The following is a 16,322-nucleotide window of genomic DNA, read 5'->3' on the forward strand; positions in this document are numbered from 1 at the left end:
CGTTGCACTACAGCTCCCGGCGTGCCCCGCGCGGCGCCTGGGCGGGCACTCGCTCTCCTCAGAGCGCCGAGGCCGCCCCGCGCTGCCCGCCCGCTCCTCCCCCCGCCGGCGCACAGACAGCTCCAGCACGGCCCACTCGTCTGCACAGAAGAAGTTTTTATTCGTTCAACAGTCACGGACTCAGCAAACCCAATGCGGGGCACGCAGGCCCGGCCTACCCCTCCCGGCCTCAGGCCCGCGGCTGTGAGGAACAAACCTTGGCGCCCAGCAGAGCAGTTTAAGACAGACCTACGTTATACAGTACGTGAGTAAACAGGAGAAGCAGCAGGACAACGAGTGAGCGAGCTCGGGGGCCGTCGTTTCCAGGTACACCTGCCTCACAGTGTTCTATTTACATAAATTACAGAAATTTAATATATAGTTTTCTCTGGAGCCCAATTAGACAAATAGCTACCTATATATAATATAAAAAATACAGAGATTTGATTCTTTTCTTGAAGGAAAATGTACATGTTCTGACTGTGAGCAGGAGGTAAACCTGAAGACTCAGGCCCGTTGCTGCTGAGTTAACACCGCACGCAGCAGCGCCGTGCAGCCGCACCGCAGCGCTCCACCCCAAAACGCATCCGTGTGGAAAGATTCAAGTAAAGATGAAGATGGGTTTCACCATTTCAACAGTTCTGCAGCTTCCATCAGTAGCAATGCAAAGCCTGTGCCGTGGCAGCTGTGCTTCCTGTTCCAGAACCACCCCAGCATCCCGCCCTCTTCGTAGTGACCAGCTTTGGGGTCTTGGTGCTTTTTTTTTTTTTTTTCTCCTTGTAAATACTAGCAGTTCTTCAGAAAAAAAAAAACAAAACTAGACACGAGGAAGGATCCTTCCCCCAGAAGCCTCCCGCTTCTTTGTCCGTTTACAGTATGTTTTAGGGAACTCGGCCCAGCTCTGACAGGACTGTCCGCTGAAAGAGGAGCGCAGAAAGGCCAGGGCTAAACTTTGCTCTTGGCAAATTAGAGTCTTTAATAAGAGTAACATGTGCAAAAAAAATTAAATAGATCAACCCAGGTTTCCAGAATTATTCTTGTCAGAATACTTACTTTCTGTTCTTACCCAACCCAATGCTGAAATCTCTATTAAGTACCCGAGGTAAGAAGTGACATTTGGGAGAGATCACCACAAAGAAAAAAAACCCAAGAGGTGCAATCTGTTACCTCAGTGTCCTTCCTCCACCCAGATACCTGCTTTAAAGACACGTATGCAGCAGCAAAAAGAAAAAATGTGCAAGACATCCTCTTTTCTTCATGAGGATTAAGCACTCTTTCTAGTTGTTTGAAGGAAGAATTGTTTCCTAAGAGGTGGAGGGGGTGTTCAGCCTTCCGTTTGCAAGGAGGAATGGGACAATCTGCTGCTCCCAGTTGCTTTCTCGCAAGTTTGTGGTGGTCTTTTTGCCTGGGGCACATTATAGCTGGAAGCCTTCCATAGGGGCTTCAGGTTGCTGGAAGATGAATTGCTGCTGGTTCTCATCTACCTGGGGAGCTAAAGCGGAGTCATCCTCTACTCCAAAGTAGTGCTCAATCAGGTCAAAGGCTTTCTGGTAGATCTCTTGGTTCTCGTGGCTCTGCAGGAACTCTATCTTATCCAAACCTTAGAAAAGACGAGAGTGGAATGTGAAGAAACGGGAGATCCTGACATTCAAGCTGTCCCAAATCCATCCTCCACCCTTCCCCCATTCACTGCTTGTCTGTGTTACACAAACATTTTGTGAGCAGCACTGTCAGCTAAAGCTAACTATTCCCATTTCTCCAGAGTTGCCTGTTGATTTAATCTACATTAGAAACCATTAATCTTTTCAATGGTAGCTTTAGCTGATGTAGCTAAGCAGGAAGTCTTCAGCAAAGAACTGCGAGCACAGAACTGATCAGTGAAATTCGTATCGCTGGCTGTGAGCAGTTGGGCAGCTGCAGGGGAAGGAGGCACGGCCTGTCCCAGTGGCCTCCAGCAGAAGGGTCGCAACAGCTTTAGCTATCCTAATTAAATCCACTGCTGAGCAGGAAGAATCCACGCACTATGTACTCAAGAATTATTCTTACTGGGAGAACCAGGACACACAATGAAGCAGTCAGTGAGAGGGCAAAAAGAAGAAAAAGACACTGACAGTATACAGGGCATTTCAGACCAAAATAGGAACTGTTCCTCAAAGCATTAGGAACAGGACAAAGCCACCAAATTAGGTCTCTCCAGGGAAAAGCTAAGTCTCTCCGGATCTCCATCATGCGTTTGCAGTGTACAGCTGGGGACAATTAGACAAATCAAAGACCCAAGAAGTGGGTCTTACTTAGCTCAGCTTACATTGATTAATATTCCCAACAGTGTGAGCCGCAATTATCAGGCTGGCCTCCAGGTCTAGGAAACCTGGATCGCAAGTACAATCGTTTTTGCTTCCTGACATTATCTTATGCTGTATCGTAATTCTAAAAAGACAGCGTGATCTATTATTGGAACAAGTACCCACTAATTTGGAGCATACACAACCCCTTAACTCATCAGAAAAGCAAACAAAACTAGCAGGCACCTTCCAATATATTCTACTATTTTCAAAGTCAGTAGCACCGAGGACTCCAGCCACAACCTACCATAGGCCTCCTCTATCATGCTGCAGTACGGGTTGATGCCTGTCCCGCTCTGGTTGGCCTCCTGCTCTCCCAGCCTCAGAATGTTCTCCAGGCCATTCAACGCCACCTGAACAATCTTGGAGTCCATGACAGTAAGCAGGTCACAAAGAGGCTTGATGCAACCCAGGTTTACCAGGTATCTAAAAGAGATGACCAGGAGCACACATCTGCCTTTCAGGATAGCAAGCACCACCTTTGCTCAGTTATAAAGAACAGGACAAGCGATTCAAGCTAAAATAAACGTCTTTAATGTAATTTTTATATTTTGCTGTTTTGCGAGATAAAAAATAATCCTCTTATTAGCATATAGGCCTCCCACCCCATTTTTTTCCCCCTAATTTTAAAGTAGCTCCTTGTGATAGCCAGGTGATAGTGAAATTATGAGCAGTGAGGATCTAATTGACTTGGCATGTGTCTTAGGCACTCTCCCAGGGGTTCTCCAAACTAGTTCCTCGCTACTTTAGCAGTTCCTATGAAGGAAGGGGAAGTGTCTGAATGTATGGTAGCTTTCAGAGCCACAGGGAGTACCTGATCTGTTCAGGAGTTCCTCCTGACGTTGCATTTGTGATAGCCCACGCTGCCTCCTTCCTTGTACGAAATTCTGCTTTCTGTAAGATTTCTATCAGCACCGGGAAAATGTTTGCGTCTATGACTGCCTGAGGAGAGAGAGCAGCAACAAGCGTTTGAGTTGGCAACATGGTTTCTAAAAAGGCTGTTAAGCACCCGAAAGAAACCTCTGCTTCCATTTTCCAATTCAGAAAGGACTTCCCAAGCTATTACCTTCAACGACTCCATTTCATCCCTCAGCCAAATCCCATTAATGCAAGCTAATCGAGTCCGTAACTAGCTCAGTAGATGATCCCTATTATTGCATCAATACTGTAGGAATGCTTTCATCATTTATCTGCCTTTGTACATCGGTCATTAAAAGGATAATTAAAACTCAACAAGCAAAAGCCTTTCAAAGGGATATTTCTAATTGAGGATGGAGAAATTGGGCTGTATCTCCTTTTATTCCAATGATTCAACCCGAGAGATTCACACTGGCCCAGCCTTTGTAGGTACAATTAGCTTTTTTTCAGCTCATTTGGGAGATGGATAGAAACAGCAAGTCTGCAATAACTTCAGAGTAAAGAACGCTTAAGAAACCACCACAAAGCATCAGATAAGGGAAAAAGTAACTGCAAAGGTCAGATAATTAATGCTGAACTTGGAGTCTAGGATTATTATAGATGAGCTAGAGCAGACTCAATGCTGTACCTGTATTTGTGCTCTGTTTCCTGCTGTGATGTTAGATATGGTCCAGCAGGCCTCTTTCCTGATTGACTCCTTGGGACTACTTAATAAATGAAGAAGACAAGGCAGGGCTGAACAGTTCAGAATCACCTTTTCAGAAAGAAAACAGGAGTTAGGTCACCAGTATCAGGTAGAGAGCTAAATACTTTGCTTTCACACAGTGGATATGCTGTATGGGCTCTGCGTTTCCCTCCCTGACCTTTTAGGGAAGAGGGAAGGAAAGGCAGTATTGTGCAATAAAGAAATGCATTCTGCTCCATCTCCTGTATATCTCCAAACCACACTTTTCTTTGCAGCAAAGCTACACTGTTAAGAGTAGCAGAATAAACAAAATGAGTGAGTGTTCTGGTAAACCCTGGTTTTAAGAAAAACTTGCTGCAGATAAGTAAGAGAGACACACTGCCCAACTTCCACAAAATCATTATCAGGAGTTGTACTCCCCTACAGCTGCATCTGTAAGACCCTCCCCCCCCTCACCTGGGTCTGGATGTCATCTCCTGTCACGATGTTGCCGACCGCTCGCAATGCTGGGGAGGCCACTTTGTAGTCATTGTGCCTGCAGGAAAGATGGTGCAAGCATGAGAACAAGTCTATCAGATCACGAGCACCTGGATGCTTGCAAGATCCGCTCTCCAGCCTCCCACTGCATTACTTACTGTGGATTCCAGCCCTAGCTTACAACTAGCTTACAATACAGGCAGTGTTATCCTTTACATCCCAGCTTATCTGCAGTGTAATTACAGATCTCAATGCTTACATTCCACTCCTGAACAAAGATGGTGCTAATTGGTGCAATACTCAGTCCTCTCTCTTTTTACAGTCTAGCCTAGTGGCAGCCTGAACCTCTCTTTGGTATGTTCTTCCTGGTGTGCAGATCTGTCTTCTCTAGGCCAATAAACTGCAGCTCTCAACCTGCTTCAGACCCTCTTAGGTAACTGCTCCAGCAGCCAGTTAAGGCTTCCAGGACCTGGATCCCGCACCCACAAGGCAGGAAACACTCTGAGTTTTGATATCAGCTCAGGCTCAGTCACCTGCTGCCCATCTCACTGGGCTGAGGCAGTAAGACAAGATACTTACATTAACAGCTCGACCAGTCGCCGACACACCCCCGAGTCAATAACTGCTTGAATCTTCTCATTGGGGCCGTCTGATAAATAGGAAAGAGCCCAGCACGCATCTGCCAGCAAGTCAGAGTCACTGTTGAATAATAGTCGGGACAACACTGGCAGGCAGGGAGATACCTGCAACAGTCACCGCCCCAGGAGGTTAGTCACAGTGCACACAGCTGCCACGTGCACACACAAACACCACGTGGCTACGCTGACTGGCAAAATAACAACACTGAACATCCACGCTTTCCTTCCCTGAATGCAGCAGCTTCTTTGCTGGTTACCTCCACCACCTTACTAAATGAAAATTACATCCCATCCTCTCAAACTGAGCATAGACTCCTGATCAAGTTCTACTCTGCGTGCTGCAGTTCAGAAGCTCCTCAGATTTCTTACCTGAGGGCACTGCTCTTCCTAACCCCTACGCAGTTCAGTACTCAGAACAGAAGCCATCAATTGTTACACCTTCAAGTGCTTTAAGTGTATTTCGGTTTACACTCAATTTAATATTTTGCCCCTTCCCTGCAGACTTCCCAGCTTTGATGAGCAAGTTTTCAATTTAAAGAAAACAAACAGAACAAAAACACACACTGATCTTAAACTATTTTAGTCCTACAAAAAAAAAAAAAAAGATCCAAACAGCCAGCAGAATCTTTTGTTAGTGCCATTGGCACACCATGGAAGGGGAAGAGGAAAGCTGCTACGTAGCTACAGAGGTCCTACCTTGTAGCATCTAGACATCTCAGAATTGAGTTTTCAGTCACAGCTGGGGCAAAGCTGCAAACTTCCCGAGTTCACAAGAAGAAGGGAAGCTCACGGTACGTGCTACCTGCATGAAAGTCTGGGTTTGCCCTCGCCTGGGACAAGCTGCCAACAGAGCCACGCACAGAGGCTGGCAGAATATTAAACAGGCACTCAAGCATCTGCTGAGCAAGATCAACCTCAGCAGGAAGAGCCTCACCCTGCTCCCTCCCTGAATGTCTTACAGAACTCCAACGACCAAAAATAATTTAGAAAACATCTTGACTGGGTGTCTCCCCGTCACATCTGCCTACAAGGCATTTACTCTCACCTTATCAAATTCAGGTGGTGGACTCTTTCCTCTGCACAAGTTTGACAAGGCCCAAACGGCATTTCGTGTCATCGTCAACCTGGTGGACTTCGTAAGGAGCCTACAGAGACAGTTAGCATGAATTATATCCTCAGCACAGAGCACAAGTTGCTGGAAATCAGCAAAGGAAACAAAACAAGAGAAAAAACTAAGGACTGTGAGGAAGTCAACCCACTATTCCATTTGCCATACTGTTTGTCACCTGAGGCTCTCAACAAACATGAAGAGAAGCAAAATGCAAATGCTCCTAAAATAAACAGCTAATTTCCTCACGCTCAGTGACACGGAACAGGAAGGCAAACCATGTTAGATAAGTTGCAGAAGGAAGTGCAAGACAATCAAACACAGTTCCACACACAAATTCAGCTCAGAAACTCGCACCCCAGTCTGAGGTCAGACAGTTCTCAGTGACCAGTGACACAAACTGCTGCCCCTCTACTCTGCAGTGAAGACAGCACATCGTGTGGGCTGAGAAAGGCTCAGGCAATTATTGCCAAAAAGGGACCGACAGAAGGACAAGTTGCAAACCAAGTCATTTGTGACAAAGCATCACTTTGCCAAGGATGAGATAAAACAAGCTATTATTTCCAGAGCAGGGAGAGTACGCTCTTAGCAGCCGTATCTTCTGACTGCGGTGAGGATGCACCACACCTGAGAGCTCGGTGATGTGCAGAGACCTGCTCCCCTTCCTCAGTCCTAGAGAAGCCCACTCAGAGCAGCAAATGAAATTCACAGCACAAGCACAAAGAGCAGGCAGTTTGAGGGACACGGCGAAACGGCAAGCCCTGGGACTGCAGAGCAGCAAGCACACTGCAGCAGCACCCACTGCAGATTCAGAGCAGTGTAAAGGTTTGTGAGAAGGCATGTTATCCACCAAGTCCCACTGTTAATCAGATACTCGTCTGAGCTGCCAGTTTATCATCTGGTACCAATAGTTTGATTCCCATCATCACATTGCTAGGGAATCTATTTGCCCAGCTCAAATATTGCTCTGCTGCAGTACAACGGGACTTCGAGAACTGTATTGGCAAGTATTCATGGCTACTCACATTAACAAGGGAGGAAGAATAGCGCAGTTAAGGACATAATCTCTACACACAGAGCTGTCTCCAGCAATGTTCCCCAATGCCCAGACAGCCTGAAAGGAAATAGCAACAGTTTTAGCATTCACACAGTTCCTGAACAGAGGAAGAAAAAGGCAGTACGCTAAGAAAGCACTTCCCTGTAACTCCGGGAAACAGGCTCTTCACTGTGGTGTGCAGCCCGCTGTCAGCCTAGTCACTCATTTTAAACACCGCGTTTCAGTCACGTGTGGTTCCTCCCCTAACCCCAAGCTAAGAAGCAAACCTTACCTGTTCCTGAACATCCTCAAAGTCAGAGTTTAACAGCTCTATAAAGATAGGAACTGCCCCGGCCTCAATTACTATTTTTGTCTGTTGGGAAGTTCCCGATGCAATATTCGTCAGTGCCCATGCTGCTTCAAACTGAAAAAAGCAGAAATGAGGGGAGCATGAATAAAGTAACCCAGGATATCTGCCACTAAGTTTCAGCATGAATTCTTTTATCCTCTTATCAAAAAGGTTGAGAAAGAAAGCATTCCCCAAAGAAAACATCTCAGTACTTAAAGACTTTCTTGAACGATAAGAAAACAAATATCTCTGCTAGATGCCTTCTCAGAGATTACAGTTCTCAAAGGATGAAAAGAAAAGCTATCACTTGTTAAACGTCACTCACACCACATTATTTTACTCATATGACTACTTTCTAGTAAGAAGAGTGAAGACGTACAGCCCAGAAATACACAGAATAAAAAGTTTTATCTATTTAGTGCAACCAGTTCCAGCACACCCTCATCCTGCTACTAGCAGAAAGATGCCTTGAGTCCAAGAGCAGCTGAGCACCAAGGATCTACTTCTGCCACTCGTGTTTAAATTTAAGTGCAGGCTTCCATTCACTTCTTGAAGGTAAGTCCCTTATGCTACGTGGCCCTGGGCCAGACAGCAGATAGAAAAAACAAGGGCAGCTATCAACTCTGAGATCCAATTCCATGTATGGAAGTTCCTTAACCCCTACAAGACAACCACAGTTATTACCACGCTGGAAGGAATCTCAGAAAGCCATCTCATCCATCCCCCAGCCCCACACAGGGTCAGCACCACCGAGGCCATTTCTAACAGTGCCTGCCTGTGCCTAACAGCCTCCAGCAGCAGAGGGCTTTCCTTGTGCAATCACTTCCTGCACATTTACTCGTGGCTCCACTGGCTCCCATAAGAAACATCGGACACAGAAAAGCTACTTTTCCCTCTGCTGCAACTGAAATGCAGCTTCTTAAGATTTTTGCCAGGATTCTTCCAAGAGCTGAATTTAGGCTAAACTATAACTCCCTTTTTTTGCCCCCTTCCAAGCATTACAAATAGCTTTACCACACAGCACACAATCTGCATCTTTTGGGTTCCAGACATCACCCGTCTCCGACAGCACCCACAGGTTCACACTGCCTAGCAGTCAGGGTCTGACAGCCTCCTTTACCTGTAGCGTGCAGTTTTCACTTCTCTTCAGGAACTCCACAAATCTGTCCACCACTCCTTGAGTGTTGATCACTTCGTCTATTGGAGGATTTGGCTCTGAAATAGCAACGCGGCATCAAAACAGCGTCCAGGACTCATACAGGTGAACAACAAGCACGAGCTAGTATCGACCTGAGCGGTCTCAAGCTGCACTGAGCACGGCAGGTCAGCTCTCCAGAATCGCCTTCAGCAAAATTCATCCAAACTTAAAAGATTATCAAGTTTCTAGATTATAGCCTTCCTCAAACACAACGCTTCTGTACAACACTGCAAGTACAGACACTTAAATAAAAGGCTGTGTCAGATCCCATGGCAGGGATGTTATCTTTACCTTTAGAAAGCAACTTCCTGAACTTCTGTGTGGTTGCTAGCTGTAGATCAGGGTCGTCTGAGAAAAGCATCTCTACCATCTCTCTTGTGATCACTCCCTCCTGAAAGGATGGAAAGGAAACAGGACAGCGGTTCCACGTCACATTAAGCTTATTTCAGGTATCACAGTCAAGACAGCCCGCCACAGTGTTGTTCTTTGCTAGCAATCCAAAGGTTCGCTATCTGAGATCAACGCACACTATTTGGTTCCTGGCATGTTTCTCCAGTTTGTTGAAGTAACATTTGCAACATATTCAGCAGCAGGGAAAGCAAACAGGTGGAGGTGTGTCAGTTCTGTGCAGACCACAGCGTGAAGTCTGAAGGCACGACTGCAAGAGGGAAAGGCACCTTACCCCACACGTCGTGGAACTGACATAGGAATCCATAAGGAGGCTGTCAAACATGGAGGGATCTTCATTGATTAATTCCACATTTCTTCTTTTAAAGAGCTGGCAGAGAACACAGCACAAGAGTTATTAGAAAGCAGCGTTTGTTTAACAGTCTTCATAACTAGACCTTCTTGTTCCTCAAACAAGATTCTGTCAGCTATGAACTAAGTGCAATCCAAATTAAAAAAAAAAGCAGTCATTAATAACAGCTCTGCACACTGAAGACTATCAGGGTTTGTGTGCCAAGCTAATAAAACATGCTAAGTCTTGCCCTCAGATATGCAAATGCCCGAGTCAGTGAAACACCGGCATATGCAAGTGCAGAATTTGGCCTAACGAGCTGAGGCAGCGTGCAGGTGATGCACACACTCGGCCTGAGCCACGTGTATCACTCTGCACTTTGGTAGACTTCCAAGCAAAAAAAAACAACACAAAAACAGCTCAGAATCAAGAAATACACGCAGTCCATACCCCCGCTTACTTGTCTTGCTTCTTGGAGCAAGAAGCCCATTTACTAATTAACAAAAACAAAAATTAAAATTAAAACCAAAGATCTGCGGACAAAAACCTTCTGTACCCCAAAGACAAAGTGCTTGGAGAGCTCTCGGCGTGAGCTACGCTCTGTACAATGTACGGAGGAAAAGAGATCTCAAACAGAAAAAAACAGAAGGACTGCCAGCAAACCAACGCCCAGATCCTTGCAGGTCACGGGTAGGAGCAGCACGGCCTTGACTGCATTCAGGCTGCACACAAGTTAGTCAAGGTGAGAGTTACCTGTTGCTCTCGCTTCTGTTTGCGCAGCTGAATTCCTTCCTCCTCCCTCCTCCGACGCATCTCCTCAGGATTCAGGGCTTTGTTCTTGTAGCACTTCATTCGATAGTTGTCCTTTGCAGGACTCGCCATGCTGTCTGCGAAGGGGAAGAAGAGGCCTCATGTTTCTGCTCCCTCCCCACTCCTCCAGCCACGTGTCCCCTTCTTGGGGATCACTCAGCGCACACGAGAAGCGCGGAGCGGCCGGGGCAGCAGCCCTCAGCAAACAGCCGAGCGCTGACCCCCGAGCACTGATGGCAACAGCCCCGCGCTGCAGTGGGCTGCCCACGTTACCTCATGGGACGCGCTGTTACGAGAAAAATATTGAGTTTATAGGAAGCGGAGCAGATTCACGGAAAGGAACCTGGATCCAACTTCACAACCCTGAAGCAAATTGCCAATACGAAAAGCTTCCACTCAAACAGCTCCGCTGTCCTCAGGAGGCGTGCGGCCAAGCTCCAGTTCAGCTCTGAGCAGAGCTCATTTCCCCGCTGTCCTCATGACGCAACCCGCACCTGGACGTTTCTTTCCCACACTCACACACCCACCCCAGGCTGTTCTGGCCGCAGCTGGATTGTCAGTCGGTAACGCACTGACTGCAGTGTGTTAGAGCAGGCTGTGAGAGCACCGAAATGCAGAAATAAACGCGTGGCAGAAATCCAAGAGCGTGCAGTAAGCAGAGGCCTTTATCTTACAACTCCAGTAAAAAACATTGCAGAAAGATGAGCTGCACATGTCATCCGCTGTGTTTGTCCTGCCACATCACCGCGAGCGTTCAGCACCTGCCTCCTGCTGCTGCTCCCAATCCGGCTGAGGCAGCGCTGCAGACCTGGATCCTCATGCCCCCCAGTCCAGGACACAACACTCCGCTGTTCGGCACCATGAACACAGCCAGCACGGAGCAGCAACCCCGGTGCAGCAGGACACAATTCCTCGGCTGCGTCCAGCCGCACTCCCCTGTTCTGAGCACGCCTCTTCCCAAACGCTCCCTTTCTCCCATTCACGAGAAAAGCTGCTTGACTTCAGTTCCACGCCCGTCGCAGGACAGGAAGGAAGCAATGATAATCCACAGCGAACTGCCAATTAACCCGAGACCAGATTACTCCTCTCTGACAGTCAGCCAGACACCAGCACCTTTATTTTCTTCCACCTGTCCCCAGCTGCTGCTGGAAGTATCCTGTGAATGTTTGTGGTGCTCTCCTTATTATCTCCTCCTTCAAATGTTAAGCACCTGTTTGCTTACAGAAAGTCCAAGTCTGACTTATCAGCTGCCTCCAGCCAGGCTGGAACCCGCCCAACATCAGCTGGGGATGCTGTGGGCCTCACTGCCCTGGGAGCGCCTGCAGCCAAGCCGGAGAAAGGCACGTACCAGGTACAAGCATCCAACTCCCACCACTGCGGAGAGTAGAAACAGCTGGAAGAATTCCCACGTTAACACGAGAGCAAACACTTCCAGGAGGATTTCAAGGGCTAGAGACACTGAGCGTCGAGGAAAAGAGCCTCCTTTCCACTGGATGTGCTTCCTAAGAGAGCATTCCTTTCCCTAGCTAAAATATCAAGGACACTGCTGTGAAAAACAGCGGATAAAGAAAAAAACACTAAAAATCAAGTTCCTCTGGTCAGTTACACTGCAGCAGATACACATAACAGCTGATAGCTTCATTTGGAAAGACTACAGCATAATCCCTAACGAAAACAAAGTGACTAACTCCCTTCGGAAGGCAAAGTCTCCAGGTACAAGGTGGTTTGTAAGAGAGGGAGGAGGAAGAAGCGGTGAAGCAGCTCAGCACCGTGCGGCAGCGGCACCATGTGCTGCTCAGGGCTTTGTGTTTCAGGAGCCTTAAAAGCCACCCAACGCTGCACAGAAACCCTGCAGATTCAGCCCGCCCCAAGGAGCCATCTTCCCACGCCAGCTCTACAGCCACGTACCGATGTGCAGCATCCTCTTGTGCTCTTGGTTCTCTTTATCTTGCCTGCATTTATCTCTTCAGGTTCTTCCCATTGACTTTTTCCAGCCCATCATCTAATGCAGAATGCCCGTTTGTTACGCTACGTTCCATTTCTATGGCAACCGATGGATGCCACGGATGCGAGACTGTGACTTTGCTGTGAGCTCAGCAGATGCTGTAGGCACCAGACTGTGTAGCAAGTGCACACGCACGAAACAAAACAGGCAGCAGCACGCCGAGCACGCACAAATTCTTCACTCACATTTCAGCACCAAATATCTGCGCACCCAGTGCAGCTGCAGTCAGGCTCCTGCAGCGTTAACTATTGACTCAAGCCCTCCCAGCGTGAGCATCCACCCGGTGATGCCACTGAATCAGATGGGTGGAATAATCAGGATTTTGTGATTAGGAAAAGCAATCGTCCGCTCATTTCTGTGTGACGCACAGACAATTCTCAAGCCACGTATTTCCACTTTGTGACTGAATATAAAAGTTGTTGCCCCGAGAAGTTTCTCCTTTTACAGAAAAGCTCTTGACTAAGGTGGCAGTGGAAGCCTACCTTGAGCGTGGTTCTGTCAGCCGCATTTCGGCAGCCTGTCAACCCAATACGATTGCACCGCACCACTCCTAGGGAAGATTTTTCCTCTAAGAACCAACTGAGCTCTGCCTTAAACCAAGATAGCATCAGCTCACACCTTGGAATTACAAAACCGTTCTGACGATGCGGGCAGCAGCCCTACCTGCAGCGCTGTGCAGAAGCTCGGCACGAAGCTGCTCCCTCCTACAGCGCCAGCGCTGCAGCCCCCGCCCATCAGCAGAGCTGCCCCCAAGCCCTCCCACCTCCCACCTGGGACGGCTCCAAGCACACTGCGGCCCAGACCAACTCCTCCGGCAGCAGCCATCCACCGAGCCGCCCCGCACACGGGTCACAGCCCGTGCACGCCGTGGGGAAAGGCTCAGCAGCAGAACGGCGTGCTGAAGAAGAACAAGCCCAGCACGCGTCCTCCAGCTGCCTCAGCACACGCAGCGCCATCAGAACTGCTAAGCAGACACGGGGCTAGCACGGCCACGCAGCCGCAGCATCGTCCCTTCACGGAAGCAGAAAACTGTATTTCCAGCCCCAGAACTGCGCAGGCCACAAGTTGAGCTCAGCCCTGTCTGCCCAGCAGTGCTGCTCCACAAGGGCTGCAGCCAACAAGTTCTGCATGCTAACGCCTCTGGAATCAAATCACTGATAAAAAATGATAAACTTCAATCAAAGCCAGGCTTTGCTCAAGATAATCCACACTGGGAATGATTTCAGGTGTTCTGTGAGCTGAGAATTCCCTCACAGAAATTCCTCCTTACCACATACAGCATGATGAGAATGTCTTTACCAGCTGAATGAAAGCAAGGAAGCAGCAGCATGGAAGCCGGACTCGATGCTCACCGGAGCACCGGGCTGCGAGCATCCGCGTGGAAGCCAACAGCAGCTCCAGCATTCGGTCACGAAGCCAATCCCTGCCCCACCAGGATCATAACAGCCTCTTAGCGTTACTGGATCAGAAACCCAGCCTCGCTTCTTGGCAGATGACGTTCCTCCCACTTCTCTCCGTTACAGAAAGCATCTGCTTCAAGGAGTTTTTCAGCTGCTGATTAAAGCTCCCAGCTGAGTCACTGCAGGAACTCGCATGCCTAAATCAGGACTGGTGCTGCTGAGTCAGACCCAAGGGGCAGAACAGAAACAGTTACACTGAGGCTTGACATGGCTTTTTTTTTTTGTTTTGTTTTTTTTAAAGCCCAAACACCCCTTCTGAAGGCAATCCCCCCCAGGGCTCTGGGCACACGGCTGCTGCAGCGCGTGGCCGGCAGGGAGCCTGGAGCTGCACGACGACACAAGGGCGAATTCTCACGTTTCCACACCAACCCTCAGAGCCCACCCTGCACCTCAAAGCCAGCAAACTCAGCCGGCACCGGGGCAGGCGGCCGCCAAAGGCCCCTTCCAAACCTGAACTTCCCTGCGATAGGAAAACCTGGGGAGTTCAGGAACGTTTTAATGGTAACTGAGCAAGTACGAGCAGAACGCGATCAGGAACTGCGGAGCTGCATCCCACAAGCCTCGCTGGCTGCGTCCTGCATACCTCTTCTGCCCAGGGAGTTTCTCCACTTCGCATCCTCACCTGCTGCAGTTCCTGAAGTTTGAGAAGCAACGCACAGAAGTTCTTCTGAACCTCAGATCTCACGCACTTCACATCACATCTTTCTGTAGCTGCTTCTTAAACCCGCGTCTAAGCAGCTGCTTTACAGCACAGCACGAAGGCTCTGCAGAACAGCGGCCACAGACCTGGGAACTTCCCTGGGGATCCCCTTCCAAGCGCTGCAGCCATGGCATCGGAATGATTTCAGCTGACACTGCAGAAAGCGAAGCCTAAATAATCTGCACTCCCCGAATACAAATTAAATGAAGTTAGCAGTAGCAAATATATACACAAATAATTGAATTGCCTGCACCCACTGCACGAGAAGTCAGCTCTCGTCTGCCGCGGGGCCTTAGCCGAGAACAAGCCTTCACTGAGCCCGCTGTTTTGCCTCCCCGTGAGTTTGACAGTTTTGCAGAGAACGAGGACACTGGGGAAAACCCATTTAACTGCTTCGAGGATGACAGAGGGAAAAGGAAACCGAGAAGCTGTGCCTGCAGGAAAACCAGCAGCTGTGTACGCAGCGCCATCGAACGAGCAGCAGCGCTGCAGGAATGGCCGAGCACCGCGGCGCTGCCTCCCCCGGTGCAGGGCGCAGGGCTGCCCCGCGTGCTGCGTCCCGCTGCGCGTCCTTCAGGCGTTGGCTGGAGCTGCACGTGCTGGTGGGGCTCCCTCCTTCCCAACGCTCTCCATCGCAGCGTGCAGCCCGCGCCGACGAAGCTCTTCTCCACCCCGGGCTCATCCCCAGGCTCATCCCGCCTGGTTCAGCCCCGGGAGCCGCGATGCAACAGCAGAGTGCGATGCGCAGAGCACGGCGCCTGCGGGGGGAGGGAGCGGGGCCGGCAGCACCCTCATCTTGCACCAGCGTGAGCCCAGCGGCAGCAGCCGCCCTTCAGCTCGGTGCGCCCCGTCCTCAGAACGCTTCCATTCACCTCCACCTCCTCCTCCCTCCGCAGCCCGGGGCTCTTTACACGACCCAAGGCCTTCAGCAATCCTAGGAGCGCACTGATGATGCGCGAGGGATAACAGCCTCCCACCCGAGCTCAGAGCCCTCTGTGACACTGCTCACACAAGGATTAACTCTTGGAGTCACCTCAAGCCCGAGGCACTGGAGCTAGAGTCCCAAAGCAACCTGCAACAGCCCGAGGCAACGACGTTCAAAGGAGCTCGGCCCTCCCAGCACGAGCTTTGCTGCAGGAGCAGCCAGCACCGACGTCCAACAAGTGGATTCCTCCAGACCTCCCACGCACGAGAGATCAGAGCCGCAGCGCTGAAGGAATCAGCACTTTCGCTATGACACCGGCCACTGTTAACAACCCAGCTCCCCTTCACAAAGTTCATGTTTGCTCACCTGAACTTGAGCAAACAAAGCAAAACAGCCAAGGAACCCGCATCCATCAGCTGAGCAGGTCCCGCTCGGAGCTGGGCACCGCGTGCTGCTCCCCGGGCTGAGCAGCGAGGAGCTTCAGCCAGCGCCCAGCGAAGGAAGGGAGAGCGGAGAGCGGCCCGAGGAACAGACACCGCAGCAGCGAGGGCTGACACCGCGCCCCGGCTTGGGGCCGTTCGCCGGGAACACCGGAACGGCGACTTTCTTTTGTCTTAAAAGTGAGTCAAGTTACGCTGGAAAAGTTCAATAGCGAAAAGCCGTCGCTGTCAGAAAAGCGTCCGCTTCACACCTGAAGCTGGAGCAGCCCGAGGGCCCCGCACGGCGCCGTGCGGCCGCTCCCAGCTGCGGGGTCCCGGGCACCGACGCAGCCCCCGGCCGGAGAGCGCCCGCCGCGAAGGGCCCTGCCCTGCCCTGGCCTTCCGAGCGCGGGCGGGGCGCGGCGGCACCGCAACGGGAGGAGGGCAGAGCTCCGCGCCCCGCACGGCGCCCAG

At 50.0% G+C, this 16,322-nt stretch overlaps 1 protein-coding gene across 2 annotated transcripts; it reads right to left on the reverse strand.

The window, feature by feature from the left end:
- KPNA6 (karyopherin subunit alpha 6) lies at positions 137–16,055 on the reverse strand. Of its 2 annotated transcripts, none has more exons than XM_021375407.1 (14): positions 15,796–16,055; positions 10,283–10,416; positions 9,473–9,568; positions 9,082–9,181; positions 8,713–8,807; positions 7,536–7,667; positions 7,233–7,321; positions 6,145–6,244; positions 5,041–5,204; positions 4,441–4,519; positions 3,928–4,053; positions 3,196–3,323; positions 2,629–2,807; positions 137–1,639 (listed from the first exon to the last, which is right to left on the reverse strand). In XM_021375407.1, exons 1-14 carry the CDS (start codon positions 15,836–15,838, stop codon positions 1,455–1,457), a joined length of 1,650 nt encoding a protein of 549 aa, XP_021231082.1. In that variant the 5' UTR covers positions 15,839–16,055; the 3' UTR covers positions 137–1,454. The 2 variants fall into 2 exon arrangements, with proteins under 2 accessions (XP_021231082.1, XP_021231083.1); XM_021375408.1 differs by lacking the exon at positions 15,796–16,055 and adding an exon at positions 12,248–13,083.

This window comes from Numida meleagris, chromosome 22 (genome assembly GCF_002078875.1).
Source record: "Numida meleagris isolate 19003 breed g44 Domestic line chromosome 22, NumMel1.0, whole genome shotgun sequence".
NCBI classification, from domain to species: Eukaryota; Metazoa; Chordata; class Aves; order Galliformes; family Numididae; genus Numida; species Numida meleagris.